The sequence below is a fragment of the Xenopus tropicalis genome, chromosome 8 (genome assembly GCF_000004195.4).
Source record: "Xenopus tropicalis strain Nigerian chromosome 8, UCB_Xtro_10.0, whole genome shotgun sequence".
Lineage (NCBI taxonomy): Eukaryota > Metazoa > Chordata > Amphibia > Anura > Pipidae > Xenopus > Xenopus tropicalis.
This window is the reverse complement of record NC_030684.2, coordinates 119,956,537-119,973,795: the sequence shown is the minus strand read 5'-3', so window position 1 is coordinate 119,973,795 and position 17,259 is coordinate 119,956,537. Positions and strand designations below refer to the sequence as shown.

Below are 17,259 nucleotides of genomic sequence, written 5' to 3'. Positions count from 1 at the left end.
TTGCCAGTGAATTTATAATACCGGACTCAGCCTTGGCATGGGTGGCAGGACTGAAAAATGGATGGGACTGTGACAAGGAGGAAAGGGGCAAAGCTGCTAAACTGTCTGGGAAACCATAGGGAGCTGCAGAGTGGAAGAGGTAATGGGTGGGATGAAGGTGGAGTGGGAGCAGAATTGGGATGGGCTAGAGGCAAAATATTAGGCATTACATATTTAATAGTAAGTACATTGCCAGTGAATTTATAATACTGGACTCAGCCCTGGCCGGTATTTTACTGGGTGGCAACCCTACATACTGTATATGTACATTGCATTTCCTTAGCCACAACTAAACCCTCAAACATGCAGAACAAAACCTATGTTGGGAGTGTAGTTTCTTAAAAGCTTGAATTGTCCTACGAGACTGGAAGAAACCCCCCTTCTAGCACAGATCATTCTGTGGAAGCTTCAAGCAAAGGTCTTTAACATTTTCAATATAGAAACTTGTGTAAAACAAGGGAAAACTCTTCTAGCAACTATTAAAAAAGCCTATTGTGCGGTATTAGTGGTTTATTTGTACAGGTATGGGATCTATTATCCAGAAACCCATTATCCAGAAAGCTCTTTGCGTGTATGGCCAGCTTAAGGCAATTGGACCAGTGATATTGCCCATAGCAACCAATCAGATCTTTGCATTTGTTTTCTAAAGGTGCCCATAGACCTTCAGATCCGCTCGCTTGGCAACCGATATCTCCCACCTACATGTGGGCGATATCTGGAGAATCCAGGCTAATTCGATCGTTTGGCCCTGGGGCCAAATGATCGAATTATAACGACGGGTATAGGCTAAGTCAGTCTGGGGACCGCATTAGCTCGTTGATCCGACTAGATTTTTTTAACCTGCCCGATTGTTATCTGGCCGATTTCAGGCGAGATATTGGTCTGGCAGGCCCGTCGGTAGTCCCCATACACGGGCTGATTAGCTGCCGAATCGGTCTAAGGGACCGATATTGGCAGCTAGAATCGGCCCGTGTATGGGGACCTTAACTTGTAGGTGACTGTTCAAATCTAATTGCCGATTGGGTGCTATGGACAACATCACGGCGATGTTTGTCTCCAGTGTTAATAAATACACCCCTTAAATCTGCACAACAAAAGAGATTAAATAGAACGGAATAAAGGAGGAATCAAGCAATAAGGATAAAATAAGATTTATTTTTTTTTATAGTCTTATAGTAAAGGACAGCTTTAACTTTGAGATGGTCACTGGGCTGTATGTACAACATCCTTATGGTTTCTGTGGGGAGAAAAGGCCATGAAAAAAATGAAGGGTTTATGATGGGACAAACATTAATGAATAACACAAAAAAAAATTGGAATTTGTCTTTGTGCCACTGGTTTACCAAACCCTTCATGGGGGCTAGTGCTCACATGCACACCTAATGGGCACCATGTATTGTATAATAGCTGCCACTGTGGTCGGGCCGGGTACGGTAAGCTGCTAATCAGAAATGATCACTTGGAGCAATATAAAACATTACATAGCATTGCATGGGACGTCCACATAATCGGTCAATCATCTCTTACCCTTCCGGTGCCACAAGGTGCATTTCCCCTCTGGTAAAAAGTAAAAATAAAGTAAGGGGGATATTTGTATGACTGAGCAGTACTGAGCAATATTATGGCAAATAATTCATAGCTATGCCACGGACATTAGTCTTATGAAAAGTGCTTGCTGTGGATGTATTCCAAGGAAATAGAATCACGTTATTTTAAAAATATCAATGGGAACGGAGTGATCCCCCTTCTCTGCATTTGCAATACATATGGGCGCAGAGCCACTCGGTGCTATTGCATTTGTCTCTATATAACGGACTAAAAAAAGTCATGAGCTTTGTGACACAGACCCTTATTGTGGGGAGAAATGCACCTTTAAACCATCAGACCATCAATACATTAAATGGGTACAAATCTATATAACATAAAAAAACATGCAAAAAAAAAAAAAAAAAAAGACAATTTCCTCTTCATTAAATGAGCTGTATTTTTCTTCCTGCCAGAAACAGGTGAAATAACAAAAAAAAAGGGGATAAAACAGTGCGAAAATAAACAATACCAAATATATATATTTATAGAATGGACATACATAGATGAGTAGCTTTGCATGTTGTTGGGTAAGACTGCTGGTCGGTAATGAACCCCTTCCTTTTGGCAGATACATATAGAGCAGAAAAACAAATACCTAAAAAAAAAAAAAAAAACCCACTTGCACGCCGGTCAAATCACTAGTAAGAAGCAGGAATTAATTCATTTTTGTTGAGGTCCGTGTGCTTCAAGGTAACCCAGTGCAAATGGCAAAGTTCAGCTGCTGAGCGTTGGGGGAAATGGGTTATGTATATCAGTGGGGGGGAAAAGCTTAATGAAATAGAATATCACCCTGGTGTAAGCTGTGTGTAACCCAGGGCTCTAGCTCTAGGCAAGGCCATTCTGATTGGCCCTGGTGTAAGCTGTGTGTATATCAGGGTTCTAGCTCTAGGCAAGGCCATTCTGATTGGCCCTGGTGTAAACTGTGTGTAGATCAGGGCTCTATCATAGGCAAGGCTGTTCTGATTGGCTCTGGGTAAACAAAATACTTGGCATTAAGTTAGAGCCCTAAAAGGGCCCCTCAAAATGAACCTATGGTAACCTTATATATCAAGATGAAGGAAACAAGCAACCTCTTAGGATATTGCTGTACTTCATCTCTCAGCACCCTGGCCTTAATTGATGTTGGTTTTGATTTCTCCAACCTTGAATTTAAAGTATTGGTTTCAAAGGGAGGAGTGGGTCTTTCTAGAGCTCAGAAAGCATACTGTGCACAGGTAGACCCTGGCTGGAAAAATGGGTGAGAATGATGCCTGTTGGCTGTGTATGGAGCCAAAATGGCTCATTTGGAGATCAATCCCATCAGATGCAGTCTGCACCAATGGAACAGGTGATTTGCTGTTCAGCAGAGATACCCAGATGATGGAGCCAACTACTTGGGGAAGGATCTACTCATTTGGTGACCTAAAACAAGTAGCTCATGTGACGTTTGTCCATTTGGTGGTACAGCCACAGGTCCCCTCAGCAGCTGGACTGCTTTTTCCAGTACAAGTGGCAAGCCTGGAGGCAGGGGGCAGGGGGGTTCACAGTCCAGTTAGAGTAAAGTTTGGGGGAAATGCCCATGTGCTCTTATAGATACCCCTGAAAGCCCAGCTAGACGGTCAATTAAGAGAAGCTGAACATTTATATTCTTGGAACTACTAATGAATGACTGGCACAGCAATGCTTTCCTATATCTGTGAACTTGTTATAAACCAAAGGGGGGCCCTAATCAATGGTTGGTCCTCCAAGAAGAGCTTGAACCTAAAAAAAAAAAAACATCTGATACCCAGTACTTTAAAGAGTTTAGTAAAGGTGTGAGGCACCAAATGAACTTAAAAATATCACAATTAATTTGCTCCCAATATACATTTCCTAGGGTTTCTGTGACTAAAATGCATCCTCAAAGGGCACTGATAAGAAAGCTTCAATAGCTACCAACGAACACCTATCTGAACCCACGTGGGCAGCACCATGTACCTATCGGAAACTTAGGGTGGAGCAGAGGTCAATTCTATTTGTCAAGGCTAAAAAAGCAACCAGATGGGACATTAAATAATTAGTGTGACACAAATAACGCACAAATAAATGCATTTGCACATTTTTTTTTTTACCTTTCACAGGCTGCACAAACCTGCCCTACACCATACAGCTGCCAGGCTGCAGGCAAGCAATCTGGGTTATACCATGCAACTGAACACATACAACATAGACGGGCGTTTTTTTTTCCAACTTTTTTCAAATCCGATCCATTTTAAACATGGATGGTACTTTATATTTAAATAACAGTAATGGGGAGAAAATAAACTAATGAATCAGAAGACAGTGAAGGGACCAAATTCATTAAAAAAAATGCAGTCCAAGAGCATAACAATATTAGGATGAGGCCAAAAGAAAAAAAAAAAGTCTGTAAAAGAGCTGGACGGGGCTAATGAGGGGCTAATATGGGGCCGAAGTGAAGCTTGGTACAGGCTGCTGGTTTTATTGCTGTGGCCAGTCTAGCTCGCGTCCATCCGTAGTTTCTTTCTGCTTTGGGGTTCTTCAGTTTCCGACTCAGAGCTTGAGTAATTGGACTGCAGCTGAGAGCTGGATTTTGCTTTTTCCAGTGCACGAACTACAGTGGGGGGAACAGACAAATCATTAGGGTCACTCTGCTATACGTTTCTTACATTAGTTATCCATTCATTGCCTTTAAACCAGTCAAAAACCAATTAGCAGGTCATGTCAAGGGAACATCAGTTGCTAAGATGTAATACACCTTTACCACCAGGTATAGGGGGGAATACATGACATTTTTGCAGTTGGACCAATAAGTTTGGGGAGTGAGCAGGGCTGTGAAGGGGGATTTAGTTCCCTTTTACTTTATTTACTTTACAGCAAATGCCTTTTTGCCTCCCTTTAGCCCATCACCAAAGTCACTGCCTGCCCAAGTCTCCACTGCTCCCTAGGGTTGCAAAATGAGTTGTGATGTATAAACTACACTTCTCTTAGCATATGAATGGAACCCAAATTAGGTGCCCTCAATAAAAGGTGGCCATACACGTAGCGATTCTGATCTTTTGCGCGACCATTTGTCCCATGAAAGATCGTTCCCACCCTCCACTGACGTTCAGGTATGGAGGTAGAAACAATAGAAATTCTACCTCTACCTGGCGATTAGCCCTGAACGTAGTTCTTCTCGGGCGCCTTCAATGGCGCCCAATCCAAATCTTTTAACCTGCCCGATCAACAAGTCGACCGATATCCGCAGCCTTCTGCAATATCGGTAACCTCTTTGAGCAGCCATACACGCCCCGAATGTCGTATGAAAACAAGGTTTCATGCGATATTATCGGTGAGAATATGGCCAGCTTAAGGCTGAGCCGTTACCTAATGGTAGCCAAGGAGGTCTGAAGTAAACACAGAGGCTAGGGAATGCGACATACGCACAGTTTTTTTGCTTCCGGGCTCTGCTGTTTGTTTACTTTTGCTCATATATATATTCAAATGACAAACTGGTCCAGTATATGGCTTGGGACTTTGTACATGGTTGAACAAATAAACAATGGCTGCTTTGTATGTTCTATGTAACCCTAAAATAAATCTCATTTACCTTGTTGTTCTAATAAAGCGTTCTGTCGCTTTAAGTCATCGATATCTTGCTGGTGTGTGTGATTTTTCCTCCTCATGTACTGAATGTACTCTGTAGCTTTGTCCAGTATTTGGGCCCTCGATGCCTGTACCAGAAATGAAAGGTTATTGAACAACTAGTTAATGCAAGTAAGCCAAAGGCCTTGTATTCCACCACCATAAAAAAAAAAAAAAAAAAAATGTTAGTGTAGGTTATATGCTGGTTTATTTACTAAGCAGTACAGCAGCTCATTTTTTGCTAATACTGTACAGATCATTTCACTGCAACTTACAATACACAGACACTTTTTTTATGACATTCCTTTACTGCTTCAGTTGTTGCAGAACTACAACACCAGGGATCAGTTTTGTGGTTGGAGGATGCTGGGTGTTAGTTAGAACTGATACTGCCAAACAATAAAAAGGAGGCAATTATTAGCACCTACTTTATACCTATTTGTTAGGCATGTTATATACAATTATTATAGATTATGGGTTTCTGGATAAAGGATCCTATACCTGTATTGTGAAAGGAAGTATAAAATAAGTGCAATATTTCACAAACATTTTCCAGTGATCTGCAAATCTTTATTTTGATCCTATGGCTAATGGGTTATTAGACTGTGCCTACTATGCAGAGCAGAAAGGGCATATAACATGACCAGACCTCCTGGGAGCACAAAAAACTCACACTTTCTAAAACTTAGAATACATACTGGGAATTTGGGCAGCTGCACCCCCAAAAAATCCCTTTAATTTTGTTGGTGACATTGAACCAACTATTTTTTGAAGAGCAGGCACTCACTGAGCAAATCTTCAGACAGAATTCTTGATTAAAAATGAACTTTATTGGAGTCACAGACACTTATAATGTACATGTAAATATGAATATATTTTGAAAAGTAGTTTTTTAGTGTCAGTATCATTTTAAAGTTCCCTATAGGTCAAATTGATCATTTTTAATGGATAGGGCTGCTTTTGTAATAATTGTTATTTGAACTTCCCATACCTGTTTTACTAACATGACTGTCCTTTCTCAAACTGTCAGTTATAAATTCGAATGCTAATGGATTCCTGATGCACAAATATGAGGAGAATGGGGGATCAGATAGCTAATGTAAAAGCATGGGGCAAATACTTTTAAGGCAAAGTTATCAATACCATGCAAAGATAATGTTATGATAGATGTAAAAAATGGTTTACTTTCTGGTGTCAGTGTCTCTTTAAAGGAACAGTAACACTAAAAAATAAAAATGTTTTAAAATAATTAAAATATAATGTACTGTTGCCCTGCACTGGTAAAAGTTGTGTGTTTGCTTCAGAAAGACTACTATAGTTAATAGAAATAGCTGTTGTGTAGCCATGGGGGCAGCCATTTAAATTGAAAAAAGGAGAAAAGGCACAGGTTACATAAGCAGATAACAGATAAGTAGCAGATTCCCATTGTATTCTACACAGTTATCTGTTATCTTCTTAGTAACCTGTGCCTTTTCTCCTTTTTTCAATTTAAATGGCTGCCCCCATGGCTACACAACAGGGTATTTATATAAACTGCAGTAGTGTTTATGAAGCAAACACACAACTTTTACCAGTGCAGGGCAATAGTACATAGTATATTAATTATTTTATACACTTTTTTGGTGTTACTGTTCCTTTAATCATAGGCAAAGATGCAACAGCAATCACAAGATATTTAAAGGTGGTCCCACCAATCATAAAAAGGCTTCAATTTGAAATGCATATGAAGGTACACCCAGTCCACCTTATTAATACTCTCATGATTGAAGCCTGTTCAAAGCCTAGAAAACTTTACAGAGCATAAAAACAAGCACACCCAATTCACCATATTGGTGCTCTCATTTGAAACTTATACAAATTCCAAAAAACTTTATTAGTACAAAGCATTAAAAGCAAAAAGGGTAAAAGAGTAATTTATCCCAGACTTAAAAAATGCCATTATTTCAATATATTACTATGTAAAAATGCTCCACTTATGAAATTCAGGGATACACAATATATATTGGACTGACCTTTTCGCCTTGGAGTGATGGTACAGAGTCCCTTAAACTGTGGAAGCTGTCCTTGATATGGTCCCTGCGTTTCCGCTCCAGTGCATTGTGATGGGCTCGTTTGTCTGCCTAGAAACACAATTTGAAATGTCAGCAGAGAAGCGCTGTTTGTTTCAAGGATAAAAATCCATCACTTTTTAACATAATATCAAAATCATAATTATCTAAATAATAGTTCATATGATGCATGCCATTTGCACAATAGAAACCCGAGTGCCTGAGCAAACTAAAAATAATGCAATAGAACAAAAATGTCAGCACTCTCGGGATTTGCGCTGAAAAATAAAGGAAAACTGTTATTAACCTGACATTCCAGTCCCCACATGGATCTTTATCAAGAACAGGAGAAGTGCGCTTTTCCTGCTCTAATCATAAATATTCCCTTTATTTTCAAAGCAAATCCCTAGAGTGCTGACATTTTTGATCTATTACATGCATACACACACACATGCAACACACACACACACAATGTATATATATACATTAAAAGTAAAAATTATATATATATACTGCTGAATCAATCAGTACTGCTCTCAACAGGATCAGGGGCAATAACTTATTGCACAGAAAGAATTTCCAATGTTTTGAACACTACATTGTGGTTTTCCCCAAGGAAAGCAAAAATTCCTATATATTTTTGCTTTATTTTTTTATTCACCAAATCCAAGAGTGTATATAAAATTTCTATTTAGGAAACATAAATAACTTTTGTTTACACACTTAAACATGTAAGCTTATTTTGGCAGGGCTCTTATTACCTTTTGTCAGTAACTGATTGTTTCTGTATGTAATCTGTAGATTTAGTGTATACACCTATTTACTTTACTATGTTGGTGCTTAAGTAGAAGCAAATATGAGCAGAGTAGCAGAGTAAGTGGTATAACTACAATGGGCCCAGTCCCTCCATGAAAATAAACTGTAGAGGGCAAGGCGCACTGAGTTTTTCCTTCGCCCCTCCACCCCACCATCAGTCGCTTGCCTGCTTACTTCTTTGTTTGTTGCTGGCGGTGGAAATTAAACAGCAAAAGGGGTAGTGAGAAGGACTACCATACAGCAGCCCTAATGGCCCAGGCCCCACAGTACCCCCCAGGTCCATACTTGAAATACCAGGGCTTATTGTGTAAACAAAGTACGCAGAGGCCCAAACAGCCCCCCACCAGCCCACTAAATAGTGAGTGTCTATGGCACCTTACAGCAGCCCCTCTGGCATTTGCCAGAATCCACAGATTGCCAGTCCGGGCCTGTTGCCTTTACCACACGACTGCAAGATCTGCTGTATGGTAGTTACACCACAGAACAGAGGACTAATTCAAACCCTGCCTCACCTTCTTCCATGTTATGGATCCTCTGTTTTCCAAAGAATCTGTGCAGTGCCCACCATGGAAAACAGAGGGACTTTATATATATATATATATATATATATATATATATATATATATATATATATATATATATATATATATATATATATATATATATATATATATTGCATAAAAGAGCCCATATGCAAAACCCTGCTTCATCTAAGTTAAAGGGGACCTGTCACCCTAAAAAATTATTCCAAATCCTTTTCTATGATGTTAGTTTAGCAAAATAAACTTTACTGGTGGTGCCATTTGTTAAACAGTGTTACTAAGGCAAGCTTTGTATCACCCCAAAATCTTATGCATTCGCCATTTAGGTGGTAACTAGGACGTGCTGAATTCTGAACTGCAGGCAATATATGATTGACAGCTCAGATTTTTTAATACATATATAACAGGTATGGTTGATTTAATTAAAAAAAGAATTTGGGTTTAATTTATAAAGGACTTTTATTAAACAGCTTTTTATGTGGGGGTAAGGGGTCCCCTTTAACAATTTTCATAAAAATATACTTTTTTGTAGTATGTGTCCTAAATAGGGCCGCCCCCTGGGATCATACCATTCATGGTGCACACAAACAAACCAAGGGCACACATACATGCTAGGTCACAGGAGTCAATTAATAGAAAAAGTTCTGTAAAAGGGCAATATTCACCAATTATATTTATATACACACATACTTCAGTTTGGTAAGATTATTTATTAGGTCACTTAATATTATATAAACTATACGCTAGACAAATAATCATTCTGGGGGGTATCGTTTTCCTTTAAATAACTCTGCCAGTACTGAAATATCTCTTGGTTGTAGGAGCTTTGTGCTTTCAAACAAACGAAAGGCGTACACACACGTCAGGTTACATCAGCCGATGAACGGACACATGTCTTTACTTCCATACAGCTTCCTGCTACAGAGGAACAACTTCCCTCAGTGAGGGAGAACACAGAGCATCACAACATGGTGGCCCAAGGAATATAGATATACTGACAGCGCTGCTGCTCCCCAACAGAACAGAGATGACATTTTACAATTCATTACCCACTATCACGTTCAGTTTGGGTATTGCCAAGTAACTGGCAAAGGGCTAAATCATTTCTATTTACACTGAAACGTGAGTGTGGAAAATCTGAGCTGTCTATTGGGGCAAAGGGTCTTCTGGGGTTTGAAAAAGACCCACCCACCAGTTGTGGGAAGGAAGAGAAGAAGGATGGGGGGGGTCTGCCTGGCTGCCTACACTTTCATGTTGTATAGAGGCTCGCTAATCCACCTGCCCTGCCCTGTTGCTGAGGCTCGGAGTTACGAAACATGGCCTTAAATGACTTATGGCTCAAGAGATGTCTGCCTGTGTGACTCACTGCCTCATTCGCAACAATGCCAGGGAGCTGAACATTGGCTTTTTATTCAGCCCGTGTGAATGTGTTTTTCAGGAGGCTTCAGCTGCCGATGCACGGTCTGTAGCTACAGGTGCATGGGGTTTAGAATGACCATTTTGAGGTAATAAATTTAAATACTATGCCAGTACCGGTATGGAATCCCTTATCCGGAAACCCATTATCCAGAAAGCTCCGAATTACGGAGAGCACGTCTCCCATAGACTCCATTTTAATGAAATAATTCAGAATTTTAAAACTGATTTCCTTTTTTCTCAGTAATAATAAAACAGTACCTTGTATTTGATCCCAACTAAGATATAAATAATCCTTATTGATTGCAAAACAATCCTACTGGGTTTAATTAATGTTTTACTGATTTTTTAGTAGACTTAAGAAGGTAGGAGATCCAAATTACGGAGAGACCCCTTATCGGGAATACCCTTGGTCCCGAGCATTCTGGATAACGGGTCCTATACCTGTACTCAAATTTGCTACTTAAATAAAATGTATTATGTACACATTTGTATTTAGACAATTTGCAACTGGTCTTTATTTTGTTGTTGTTTTATTTTCAATTATTAGCAGGTTCCAATTTACCTAGCAACCAGGCAATGGTTTGAATGATAAAATGAAAAAAAGCAATACAAATAATATTGTAGCTTTACAGAGCAATAGGTTTTTGGCTGCCAGGGTCAGTGACCCCACCCCCAAACCTCAACTGAAAGTCAGAAAGACGCTGAATAAAAGCCAAATGAAAACTTGCTTTATGTACTGTATATTGTACATGGATTATATTGTAAAATTATACAGTGCTGCATATTCTAGTAGTTATACAAATAAAGTTATACCTATATAAAAGTCAGTTAAAGGTGAACTACCCCTAGTATAGCCAGTATAACAAAGTTTTCCTGAAGAACTGCATATAGGGGAATACCTGGTTCTAAGGTACCTATGTACAGAATGAGCAAGGGTAGGAAATTATAGCCCTTTCTGGGATACTAAGGGGCATGTTTACTAAGATTGGAGATAAATATCACCGGTGATGTTGTCCACAGCAACCAATCAGCAATTAGTAAGAATAAGTCACCTACAAGTTAGCAACCAATCAGATCTTTGCTTTTGATTGCTATGGACAACATCATCGTTGATATTTATCTCCAATCTTAGTAAACACACCCCAGAGTGACAACCATGGCAGGCTTCTTGCATGGGAACTCTAAGGGCTCTGGCACACGGGGAGATTAGTCGCCCGCGACAAATCTCCCGTGTCTCGGGCAACTAATCTCCCCAGATTGCCATCCCACCGGCGAAAATGTAAGTTGCCGGTGGGATGGCACATGCTGCGCAGGCGATTTTGGCAAATTGCCGAAGTTGCCTCAGGAGGCTTTTTCGATTTGCCGAAATCGCCTGTGCAGCGTGTGACATCCCACCGGCGACTTACATTTTCGCCGGTGGGATGGCAATCCGGGAGATTAGTTGCCCGTGACAGGGGAGATTTGTCGCGGGCAACTAATCTCCCCGTGTGCCAGAGCCCTAACACAACCACTTTCACAGAAACCAGGGAACAAAACACTAGCAAATTAACTTCTTATTATTTCAATCTGTCCAGAATGAAGGGAACGTAAAAACCATAACTGCCCTATTTGGGATGTTATCGTACAATAATTCAAGGGTCAGTAATACACAAAACATTTTCCTACACTGTATAATGTGTTGGTTATCACTCAACAGCCTTATGTCTGAGAGCACAGGCAGCACTGGGTAGAGACAAGAGCTCAGTCTACTTATGCATAATGGTATCCAGTAAAGTTTCATATTGAGTGCATATTCTGGTGTGCTTGCCTAGTTGGAAGGGTGCATACTCTACGTGCTGCCATGCACACAAGCAATACATAAACATGATAAACTACTTGTTATTGAGACAAACAGGATTTTAAATTTGGGTTTGCCAAACCAAGCACAATGGTGAACAGATGGGCTTGTCCCAGTGACCACAAACAATAACATTTCAACTTAGTTACAGGTGAGCAAAGTTAGTACACATAAGGGAACAAAGGCAGTTTGCCAGGGCACCAACCCACACACAACCACAGAGCAAGACTAAACAATATCTCAAGCAAAACAGAGTAAGGTGAATAAATGCTCCCCTTACTTTTACATTCCCAATATTTCAATACTTTTGGCTTTTGAGCGGAATGACTGAGTAGTGGAAAATGCCATAAATAAACCGTCCTGTGACTATTATCCAAAAATGCACAATGGTACATTCCTGGGCACTCAGCAAGCAGGTTTTACAATTGGTACTGACCTCAATAGCAATGACTGGGAGTTACTGTATAGTAAAAGTGGAAGTAGTACATGTTTGTCCTATTTATAATAACAGGGCTGGCTCACAGTCAGTTTTGCTCAGGATCTGCCTTGGTGCTTAAAGGATAAGTAAACCTTAAAAGGAGAAGGAAAGTCATTTTGGCATTTTACTGCCAATAGATCTGGCACATTAGTGCCACCTAGAACACTATATTTAATCAGCAGAGTGAAGAGCCCTAGAAGCTTCCCCTGATAGCAGCTGCCATTTTAGCTTGGTCTTGGTAGCTTCCTGCAGTTGGAAGCTCAGATCACACATTCCTAAGGGTGGGGGGAGTTCTTTTGCATTCTTATGGGAGGGGGGAGCAGGAGAAGGGGAGAGGGACAGAGCAGAGAACTGAGCAGACTCAAGCCCCAAACCTGAATGAGCCCTAAGAGAGAGGAAGTCTGATACCAAAGAACATATTCCCAAAAAAGGAGACAAGAAATCCTGTGTTTCTTTTGATAGAGGACTCTTTTCTGTGAGTGCTTATGGCTGTATTTACATAGACCTTTCTGATAAAGCTTACTTTTTTTTTTTTTTTAAAGGAAAGGTAAAAACTAAGAAAAAAGGAATTCCTCAGAGTGCTTTTCTAAGCACTTTTGCAGTTTACATGATTTTTTTCCTGTTTCAGACCTATTTAGGTTTTCTTAACTGCCAATATCATTTTGTAATTTTGCCAGATCTTAGCAGCACTGTGAACAAAACGTCAACAATGTTTTGGTTGATGTTCTTTATAAATATGGGAGAGAAGTAAGAGAAGTTCCTGTGACTGTACAGTCAGAGAGAAATACCTTCAGAAGGAAAACAGAGAAGTGTTCTGATGTTGCGCTGCATCAGAAGAGATCAGAAGCCTCAGATGCCTTATCCAATCTATATCCTTATCAGTGCAACATTAGAAACCTGTTTTCTTTCTGAAGGTATAGCTCTGACTGTACAGTTACATGAACTTCCCAGTAGGTGGCGCTGTTACAAAATTCTTTATATTGGCAGTTAATAAAAACTTAAATAGCTCTGAAACTGAAAAAATATAATGTAAATTGAAAAAGTGCTTAGGAAAGCACAGTGAACATTTTAACATTAAGGTTTTTTTAAGGTTTACTTTTTTTTTTTTTTTTTAAAGGAAAACGATACCCCCATAATGAATACTTAACCAACAGATAGTTTCTGTTAAGTGACCTATCACCAAATTGGAATATATCAGTAAATATTGCCCTTTTACATCCTTTCCCTTGATCCGCCATTTAGTGATGGGCTGTGTGCCCCCTCAGAGATCAGCTGACAGGAAATAATGCAGCTCTAACTGTAACAGGAAGTAGTGTGGGAGCAAAAGGCAGAATTCTGTCCATTAATTGGCTGATGGGGCCTAGCATGTATGTGTGCCTTGGCTTGTTTGTGTGCACTGTGAATCCTATGATCCCAGGAGGCGGCCCTTAATTCTTAAAATGGCAATTTTCTAATTAGGATTACCCAATAGCACATACTGCTAAAAAAGTATATTTTTATGAAAATGGTTTATTTAGCTGAAGCAGGGTTTTACATATGGGCTGTTTTATGTGATATATTTTATAGAGACCTTCATTGTTTGGGGGGTATAGTTTTCCAGTACTTGGTACACGCTCACGCAAAGATGTTATAGTGACAGTGTATACATACATATGTACCTATTAGCAGGGACTGTATTAATGCTGAATGCTAATCCTGGTTTGAACTGTGTGCACAAGAGCTTTATGTCCTATATTCCAGTACATGCTTATCTCCAAGCCTCTGGCATTTTCTGCTTCCACATCTGCTGCAAAAGCTTTTGCAACATTACAGCAGTTAAAATGATGAATTATTAACCCACTGTGGGTTGTCAGGAGAGCATTGCAATCTATTAGACTGTCTGGATCCTGAAGTAGGGTATTGTAGAGTGCCAGCGCTGGGAGAGAGGGCTGCCAATGCAGGAGGCTTCTGACTAGAGAGGCCATCTGCACTGGGAATCACCCCTAGGATGCAATCACTGCAGGAGACGGCTGAAAATGCCTTTAAAGCTTATTATTCTTCAAAAACTATTGTTAAAAATTGATTAAAAAAAAACTTGAATTTAAAACAAATCTTTCCCCCCAAAAACTCCTCTATTTACACATTACACATTGTTTCCAGGCACAGATAAGGCTAAAGACCCATGGAGTGGTTTAGTTGCCTACGATAGAGCTCTGCTAGGGCCACCGATCAAATTAAACCGGCAGGAATAGGCACCGCTGGGCCAGAGGACCGCATCAACGGAAAATCAAACCTGTCTGATCGAGTTCTGGCTAATTTTAGGCCAGATCTCAGTCAGGATAGGCCTGTCGGGGGTGCCCATGCATGGGCAGATAAACTGCCAAATTGGTTTAAAGCACCTGAATCGGCAGCTAAAATCTACCCATGTATGGCCACCTTAAGCCCAGGCAACAAAATGTCCTGTGTGCTGGGGAAAATGTTATTAATATTATTAAAGATTATATATAAAATGCCAATATCTTGCTTGAAACATACTGTTTGTTTGTACACTTGGAAACAGAGATGTAAGCATGTAAACATCATGGGAGATCCACTGTAACTGGCTGATGAGCAAACCAAACAATAAAGTGCCTCAACACTAACGTAATAGGCAGGGTGCAGCAGCCTGACTTTGCGCCATTAGCACTTTGCAAGAAATGCAATGTCTACAAGGAAAAATAGTCATGGGATTATGTATTGGCTTGTCTAGTAGCCCAATGTAATCAATACACAGTCAGCTGCTACTGGTTAGCCCATCATTATCAAACAATGTATTACAAGCACATTCGGAACTTTCTGGATAATGGGTTTTCGGATAACGGATCCCATACCTGTATAAGTAAAACAGCCTAAACCTTCGGCAGACTAGGCTAATGTCCCACAGAGAGATTAGTTGCAGCGATTTTTAAAAAGCGAGTTCCAGCAACAAGTAATTTGTCTTTTCCTAACAAGCAATTACTAGAGCTTTCCACAAGGGAGTTATTCTATTTCCCACAAGTCAGCATTTCATAATTCCCAGCATTTCCAATAGGGAAATTTGCTAACAATTGCAGCAACTTCCCACCCAATTGGTTTTTCCTTTGAACGATTTCAATAGTTTTGAATGGCAATGCTTTTTTTGAAGGATTGCTCGAAAAAGGGTCTCATATCGATTTGGAGCAATATGCGATTCAAAGTAGTGTCATCGGTTTAGGTATTGGCGATTCATATTGTTCTTTATTTAGAGACAAAACAAGCAACTTGTCGCTGGAACTCGCTTTTTAAAAATTGCAGCGACTAATCTCTCCGTGGGACATTAGCCTAAGGGTGAAGACACACGGAGCTACTAGTAGCAGCTACTTGTCACGGCTATAAAAATAGACAATGACAATCTTTACTTATAATTGTCTGTGTGTTTTAGCAGAGGCAACTCTCAGTACTGTCCATGACAGGGTATTTTATGGTGTTTAGTAGCCATGACAAGTAGCTGCTACTAAGTAGCTCCGTTCGTCTTCACCCTAAACCTGCCCCATACACAGTCCAATAAAAGCTGCTGCCTCAGTCCCTCCAGACCAAGTTGCCAGCTTATGGGGCCAATATCTGGGTAAATATATGTCAGATATTTATCAGGCATGATGTGTAAAAATACAGCCAGACAAGGACAGTATCGGCAGCGATGTGTGATCCAATTGTTGGCCCAAATATGGCCGAGATTAAAAGTGGCCATACACGTAGCAATCGTTCCCACCCTCCACTGACATTCAGGGCTGAATCGTCAGATATGGAGGTAGAAACAACAGAAATTCTACCTCCACCTGCCGATTCAGCCCTGAATGGAGATTTTGCTTGGGAGCCTTCAATGGTGGGCAATCAAAATCTTTTAACCTGGCCAATCGACGAGATGACCAATATTGTCCGCTTCTTCAAGCTGCCATACATGCACCGAATATTGTGCAAAACAAGGTTTCGTATGATAATATTGGTGCATGTATGGCCGGCTTAACTCTTTTGGCGCCCCCTCTCCAAATGAGAGGATCTCTGTTTGTCAATGTATACATATTAAAACAAGGATCAATATCACAACCAAGAAATTGCAGACTAGAAATTCTCACGGTAGTAGACTGGAATATTTTGATTATAAAGAGCTGCTACGTGTTACTACAATAGACAGTGCACTTATTACACCAAAGCAGCCTAGTTCTGTAAAGAATCCCCTCTGCTATCTAACATAGTTGTCAACAACTGAAAAAAAGAAGTTCTGGGAACACTACGCTCGCTGGGTCTCACATGAAAGAAACTTTAAAATGGGCCCTAGGACATTTCGCCAACCAAACATGATACGCCAAAAGGCCATGTCATGGGCTGAGAGTTGTGTTAGACTCTGTGTACTAGATACTAGGGATTGGTTTCAGAACATTGAGACACATCTTCAGAGGGATATTTTGCTACGCATACAATTCTAGGAAATTCTAGCGTGGCTATACTTAGCCTCTGCAAAATCTTTTGATACTGCTGTACATAACAGACTGAGGCGCTGAATTGAAGCACTAGCACTACAGGGCAGTGTTTGTACTGAGTAACCAATCTGAGTGTGAGTTGCTTCACATGGAAGATATACAAAGTTGGCTAGCTGTAAGCAGAGTGACATAGGAATCAGTGTTGGACCCAGGGAATATTAAACTGTCCATTCATTTCACAGCGGAGGGCTCAGAAAGCACAGGAAGCCTATCTGTGGTCAATCCTGAACAGCATCCAACCAATCATGCCATGTGATTGAAACAGCATCAGCACCAACAAGCTGACTGATATCCATGGCGCAAAGATAACAGTTGGGAACATCTGGCCAGCATATCCATACTGAAAATTTGTAATTTGTTACCTATGATTTTAAAA

The 17,259-nt window shown here is 40.2% G+C and overlaps 1 protein-coding gene across 2 annotated transcripts in view; it reads right to left on the bottom strand.

The window, feature by feature from the left end:
• Nucleotides 1–1,174: 1,174 nt before the first annotated feature.
• max (MYC associated factor X) overlaps nucleotides 1,175–17,259 on the bottom strand; it is a 36,609-nt gene continuing 20,524 nt past the window's right edge. The window contains exons 3-5 of one of the 2 annotated variants that reach the window (XM_012970352.3): nucleotides 7,242–7,349; nucleotides 5,195–5,318; nucleotides 1,175–4,216 (exon numbers count right to left, since the gene is read on the bottom strand). In XM_012970352.3, the coding sequence (XP_012825806.1) occupies nucleotides 4,101–4,216; nucleotides 5,195–5,318; nucleotides 7,242–7,349 (348 nt within the window). In that variant the 3' untranslated portion in view covers nucleotides 1,175–4,100. The remainder of the gene's footprint in view (nucleotides 4,217–5,194; nucleotides 5,319–7,241; nucleotides 7,350–17,259) is intronic. The other variant, NM_001008207.1, reaches the window with a different exon arrangement.